The sequence below is a fragment of the Cupressus sempervirens genome, chromosome 4, assembly GCF_028749045.1.
Source record: "Cupressus sempervirens isolate cs-2001-9-10 chromosome 4, ASM2874904v1, whole genome shotgun sequence".
Lineage (NCBI taxonomy): Eukaryota > Viridiplantae > Streptophyta > Pinopsida > Cupressales > Cupressaceae > Cupressus > Cupressus sempervirens.
Genome location: NC_143121.1, coordinates 787,418,849 through 787,426,290, shown reverse-complemented (window position 1 = coordinate 787,426,290; position 7,442 = coordinate 787,418,849). Strand labels below are relative to the sequence as shown.

At 37.4% G+C, this 7,442-nt stretch overlaps 1 protein-coding gene across 1 annotated transcript; it reads right to left on the bottom strand.

Annotated features, from left to right (window-relative positions):
- Positions 1 to 4,522: 4,522 nt before the first annotated feature.
- Positions 4,523 to 7,224, bottom strand: LOC149563758 (lysM domain receptor-like kinase 3). The gene has a single exon (XM_089826889.1). It carries the CDS (start codon positions 6,566 to 6,568, stop codon positions 5,330 to 5,332), a length of 1,239 nt encoding a protein of 412 aa, XP_089683015.1. The 5' UTR covers positions 6,569 to 7,224; the 3' UTR covers positions 4,523 to 5,329.
- Positions 7,225 to 7,442: the final 218 nt, after the last annotated feature.

The window sequence follows — 7,442 nt, the reverse complement described above, 5'->3', positions numbered from 1 at the left end:
CTTTGTGCACATACATAGGTATACATTATAATGACGTGGTGAAAAAATCAATCCAAAACCATTTGAGGTATGTATTAGTTTTAATTAAAATAATTAATGTTTTAAATGTTTATTTAATAGCTCATGCTGGTCCATTGATTGTATCTTGATGTTCAAGTTGCTAGGTCCTTACCGAAGCAATTGAAGGTCATTCCTGTCAACCTGATAATTGGACTAAGCTAGTATCCCATTCCATTGATCCCATTTAGCAATGCTTCTCCCCTTCATCTTCTTTTGCAATCACCCGTGCAATATTTCCACAATAATAACAAGTTCTATATTAATTCCATAATAACATTTAATATAGATAAAGAATTTAATTATTAACCATAATTCTAAAATCAAGCAACTGCTAAACATCACATGACAAATAATGGATAACGACCATCTTCTTCATTAAACAGTTAACATAATGAATACAACGGATATATTTAACTACCCTCTTCACATGATTATGAAAGAAAATTCATTCAATCTAACGGCTATAAATAAATTTAAAATTAGGTCAAAATTTGGGATGTAACACCACGCATCAGCTTCCAAGATTTAATGCATGAAAAAGTTAAATTCCTCATAGATTACAATCTTGGCCCTCTATTCATGGCCTTTCTCTTAGTGAACTTGATGTGAGACTCCTGGCCATCTTATCTCAACTTTCCAAAAAGCTCCTTCAAAAAACAAATATTACCTCGAGTTCGGAGTATCCCTGGAACTAGCTGAACCTTTGACCAATTCCTAAAATGGCCAAAACCTCCATACACTCTTACTGAGCTGTCTTTTCGCCTTTTTCCACCAAATCAATTACCAATGGCCATTAGGGCCTTCTACCAAATGATATCCTTAAATTAGCTGCCTTCAACCTGAATTATCCTCTTGAATCAAACACAAATTCCAACATGAACAGAGCAAATAGAATTGAACTTTAGGTCTCTTTTTGGGTGATGTTGGATTTTTGTAATATCTTGTAGTTTTGGGGTCAATATTTGTCTTGCGCATGTTGCACCTGCTACATGGAAGATGGATACAATTTGCATAGCTTAGGATCAGAATGTTAGATGGACATGCCCCACACATTCTTTCCTTGATTTTTACCAATCATAGAATAAATAAAGCATAGATATGTAGCTAGGGTAATTTGAGTCAATGCACTTCCCAGATTTGTACATATCCAGGTTAGTGTAGTAATTCAGCTAGCAAAAACTTTTGCAACAAGTGCTGCTGGATTTTGGTCAGCACTAATGTAAATGTCACATAAGCCTGTTTGTTTGGGTCCAAAGTGGAACAATCCCCTGACTATTTAATCTTTTGATTAGTCAATATAGAAGATGCATTTGAGCAAAATAAAACTTATTTATCTTCCAAGTGTGATGCCTTGAGTGTGCTATTTTTATATTTTATACCCCAACATGCCTCATGCATGTCCTGCATGAAGAATTCTGAACTCAATGCATGCCTCGTGCGAGCAGTCCTTCAAGATTGACAAACTGGCACATGGTGACTGACAAATTGATGCAGTCAAGTTTGGAGAAGTCCCCTAAAGGAGATGTCCAGTGTTGCAGCAATAAACACCACAATGGAAATAACAACACAAAACAATAATATACCAACCATAAGGAAACTGAAACTTCAATTATCATCAAGTTGGTCTGCAAATATAGAGTACAAATTTAGAACACGAGCCTTCTTACATTCCAGGCATACATGTCTGATTATTTACAAAAATCAGATGCTATCCTAACAACTCTTAGCTCTTCCTAACTCTCCTACCCCTCCTAAAACAAGGACCACTACTCTACATATATACAAGATCGTCAACCACAAGTTGGCTTATCCGATCAACAATCTCCAAGACAAAGGAAACATATTACAACATATAGGTCACGACCTAAATCCATAAGAACATTCTCAAGATGATACATCATGCTATGTGAATTCACAAGAGGGTCGGTTATATGTATAACAACATAGAACAATGTGCCAAATAGCATTGCATGTAGTGAAATCCCATCACAAATTGAATCTCTCCAACCTGGCTGTTAGAATAGGGAAGCCAATATAGGACCAAACCAAGCATAAGACAACTTCATCAGGAAACCTCAGAACAAGTTGTGAAGTTAGACATAAGATCTCCATGATGCTGACCATGCCATAAGGATCGTATAAGATAACGAGCCAACCGGATCGATCGTTACCTATAACAACTCGGAGAGTGTCGAAATGAACAAGAAACAAACAAATTGAAAGGAAATATTTTTAGGCAATGCAAGATTACCAACAATCCAAGGATGCTCCTACATCAAATACAGGTGAATAAGATGTTCGATAAGAGAAACTTATGAACTTCTAACCGGGTTCACAACATAAACCCCATATTCATTCTCAACCCACATTTCCTCTTTATCGAGAGGGAAATGGTTGCGCTGACTCTGCACATGACAACTCATATTGTTGTTGATGCTAGTGTTCACAATCCTAGTACCATATCTCTCAACATTCAGTGCCATTCTATTATGATCAATCTCACTACACCGATTCTTATGCTTTTGTTACTTCTGCAACCAACAACCAATGTGTGCATCATCCTGTGATGTTTGACTCCATCTCTGACATCATTCAACAACTTCTCAGTCTCTAATCCACTCACAAGATTTTGTTGCCCATCGGATACCATTTCTCTGGTAACCTATTGTAACTCCATCCGGTTGTTACCGATCATCAATTCCATTGGTTCATATTCACTCATTAGATTCCTCAACAGCTATATTAACTTCGTATTCTTCTTAGCTACCTATGAGAAATCCATCACCTTCTAATCCAAAGAAGTCTATTTTCCTAAGGTGTAAATCCTCATCAAACTCAAATTCCTAGCTTTTCTCCCACCTTCCTTCAAAGGAATTGAAGTACACCTTTTTCCATCCTTCACAATAGAAACACCATTCTTTTGACAATAATGAATAACTCTGACATCATATTGCCAAGGTGTATCCAAAAAAACATGGCAAGCACTCATGTTAACCACATCACGAAATACCTCATCCCGATATGGTCCATTGTTGAAATTAACCCAACATTGCTCTTTCACTTCCACCATATAATCATCTTGAAACCAACTTATCCCATAAGGACAAGAATGTTTGAGTCTCCTCAACCCTAACTTCTGTACCATCTCTTACGATATGAGGTTAGTAGTACTTCCACTATCCATTATCACCTTGCAACATTTGTCTCCTAACCTACAAACTGTTCAAAACAATTGCCTTCTTTGCACAAGCTTGAGTTCCTTCTTACTCAATATAACTCTCTTGAACATCAAAGGTTTTCTCATTTCAAGTGCAGCTTCCCTTTCAACAAGTTCATCTTTCTCAACTTGCTCCTCATGTGTCACTAGGTTCCATTTTTTCTATGTCCAACATTCCCACATTTGTAAAAAGTACCTATAAACTCTTTATTGCCTTTGACCCTTTCATGAATCTTTTGATCAGGTCCTTCAATCACAAGTTTATCTTTGCTCTTATCACCAACCGGTTTATCCCTAACCCTAGGGGTAACTTGCCTTCTCTTCAACTTATCTTCTACCTTTAGAGCATACTGATAAGCATCCTCAATTGTACTAATCCTCAACATATTTATGTTATCTTGAATGTTAAGTCTCAAGCCATTAACATACCTAGCTACTTTCTCCCTGGATGACTCTTTATGTCCAGATCTGATTGTCATCTTGAAGAATCATCTTCCCAAGTGCAATGCCTTGAATGTGCTATTTTTGTATTTAATACCCCAGCATGCATCATGCATGTGCTGCATGAAGATTTCTGAACTTAATGCACGTCTTGTGATGAGCAGTTCTTCAGGATTGATATACTGGCACATGGTGACTGACAAATAGTATCAAAGTTCTGTATGTGCAAGTGCATTGAAATTCACCTAAAAACAGAAGTATATTGTTGTTAATACACACCACGTTATGGTCCATGTAAATGCCAAACTGAAGTAATAAACTTTAAAGGGATCTGATCAAATTACACTTACAAGCTGGTCTTCTCCCCAGTCGAGTTTCCATGTTAAAAACCTTATCTATCGGATATTTTATGCGCTTGAAAATTGTTATTACTGTTATATTTTTCATTTCCAGCAACAAAAATACACACTAATTCTTACACAAACTATATTCAATGTGCTGTGATTTAAAGCTCAGTTTAAGTAGGATCAATGTACAATCTGCATTTAATTTCTAGTATGTGGAAACTTAACAATTATAGATTATCAAATGAATAAGGTGCTAAGGTATTCCAAAAAAATATTAACTGGTATGACCTAAAATATCTGCTATCATACAAACAATTCATAATTAGAATTACATCCGGTGACTGCACCAGGTAAATGAACTGTAAAAAAATTCAATGCTATAGTAGAAGTGTGTAATGAAAATAATTTCAACAAACGGTTTGTAAGCTTTTAAAATAATCCAATTTTCCGTATACAATTGTGAAAGAAGCGAAGCAATTTGCTTACCCATTTATAGAAAGAGGATGATGTGCATTCTCTACATTACAGATGATAACAAGTAGGAGCCCTTGCCTACCCAAGAGAAAGAAGGACCTGCTCTGCAAGCCTAAGATCTTAAATAAAGAAAAAATAAAATCAGATAACTCCTTTCTGTTATTTTGGGAGTACAAATCACTCCTTTATATAATAGTTATATTATGCTATCCAGAATGTCTCTGACGACATAACAATATGTTGTGTTTGGAGTAGAAGAAAGATGAATCCAAGAACTCAAAGGAAGTTTTCTATTCAGTGTTATTCACATTGAGAACCAACACAAAGGCCTTATGCAGGAAATTAAGAAAGAATTCCATGCTCTATAATGCTCTCTACCTCAATGTGGTACTCATGGAGGCTATATTCACCTTCATTTCTTCTGACCATTTCTTAGATTTCAGATAAACTTTAGATAGCTCTTCAGCCACATCTTATTCTAGTCTATTGTGTGCACTCTATCTAAACATCTTGCCCTTTCGGAAACTATAAGAAGGCCTTCTGTAGAAAATGATGAAAATATCCCATACCGTATCATTTTATCTAGGCTCTGGTATGGCCCTTTCGAGTGCTGTATTCGATTTCATTTTCTCTCACCATTTCTTAGATTGCAGATAAATTTTAGATAGGTATCCAGTTGCATGTCTGATATCCGTCTCGTTGTGTGGACCACATCTAAACATGTTGGATATTCAGAACCACCAAAAAGGCCTTTGCAGAAAATGGAGAAAGAACCCTAAACTTTACGAAGCTATCTAGCCTCCATTGTGGCAGTCATGAAGGCTTTATTTGCCTCGAGTTCCTCTGACCATTTCTTGGATTTCAGGTATATTTTAGATAGCTCTCCAGCTACATGTCTCATTTCCGGCCTATTTTGTGGAATCATATCTATACATGTTGCTGCGAGCTTTGCAACTTTCTCAGCACAATCAACAGGGTAGGAATCTTTAAGCAGAGGATCAATCCATGTTCTCAGCTTGCTAGAAAAATCTGATTCTGAAATGATTGAAAAGAGGGTCTCGCTGAGTGAAACTCGCTCGTATTGATTCCTTGTCGCATCAAAAGAAAATTTCACAGGTTCCTTTCCAGTCAAAAGCTCCAACAAAACTATCCCAAATGCAAAAATGTCAGTTTTCTGAGAGATTATACCGCTTGCAGCAAACTCTGGAGCCATGTAACCTTGTGATCCAATAATTTTCCTACTTTGTGACCTCTTGTACTGCCCATGAGTTTCCCCTGAATCCTCCTCTGTAATCTCTGTGCTTGAGAATTGTCCGCTTTCATATTTTTCAGACAGTTCACCAGTTAGCACAGAGGTCCCTAAATGTGCGATTCTTGCATTCAAATGAGACCCCACAATAATAATGCTACTACTCTTAATATACTTATGAACATAATTGAAGGATATATCATGGTGCATATATTCAAGCCCTTGTGCTACATCTACAGCAATCTGTATTCTTGAAAGCCACGAAGAAAGAACCGTATATCCAGGGGCCTTGCTACCGCGTAGACATTCTTTCATACTAGAACCCTCCACATACTGATAAACAAGATAGAGATGGTCCTCTTCCTCACATACACCTAAAAGCTCAATTATACTTCTGTGATGAACACTACAGATTTCCCTGAGTTTTGCCCTAAAATCTGCTTGACCTGTTCTGATTCGTTCTGTAACAACAACGGGCTTATTTCTCAACGTGCATTTCCAGACTGAGGAATTCCCTAATTTTCCAGAGCGAAAATGGTTTGTGGCCAAAGTGATTTCTTTGAATGCATAGATATTGGGATTGTCTGGAAGTAAATCTTTATAGTTGGCAAGAGATTGGGCACTGCTGGTGGATCCTTTCGAAAATAAGCTGCTCGAATGAAGGCCCGAATCTGTACTCTTGCTGGTGCCGATCAGTATCTCGTCTGAAGATCTAGGCTTTCTATGGGTTGATTTGAGAGGAATGGGTTCTTTTACAAGTTTGGGTTTGGTCCGGCACATTGCGCAGGATTACTTATATTGTTGGAAGAACAATCAACATTGCAAGATACAGAAGGGACAATTAGTTCGGATTCTACATCGTCTCTAACACTTCATAGCAGCAAAATATCTCCCTTTCCAGTTAAGAAATCCGTCGCCGTACAAACTTATCCTTAGCAGCGAACGCTCCTCATTAGAATGGTCAAATTCATTGCCATACAAAATTTTCTAATAGGAACAATTTATAATCCGTTAAAAACCCCTCTCCCAAAACAGGAATCGGACCACACCAAGCTGCTATCAAATGCTGTAATCCATTACCATTCCATTGGCCAAGCACCAACTTTATTTTACCGAACAGAAAAATAACAAAATCCCACCAACCTCATTACTGAAGACGGAAAAGACTGCCTTTGCCCCACAGCCCAAATTTCAATCAATTTTGAGTTTTTATTTTCTCCGGTGGGAATCCAAAAATCATAAATTACAATCCTTGGCAGCCATTACCTGGTGAAAATCGCAGCTACCAAATCTGAGACGCACCACAAGAGTTCCCACTTGGAATTCGATAGTGGAATGTGTAAATTCGTCAACTTGAACACTTACAGATTGGAAGCCTTCCTTGTCAAACGTGCTTGGTGGCACAAAATTGTCTCTCCTAGGTTTGCTTTAATTTTCTTTTGACGTCTTGTCATATATAGCATAGGAAATATGTTATTTGTTGTTAAATGATCTTAGTTGGCAAATGGGTCACCGCCTAATCTGGGTGTATCTGATTTTAACTGTGGAATCGATCCGTTTTCTCACTGTAATTTGACATTTTGTCCACACTGAACAAACGGCGAAGACTCTTGATCCAAGTTGGGGCTAAAGGTCTTGCTTGGTCTCCAGTGAT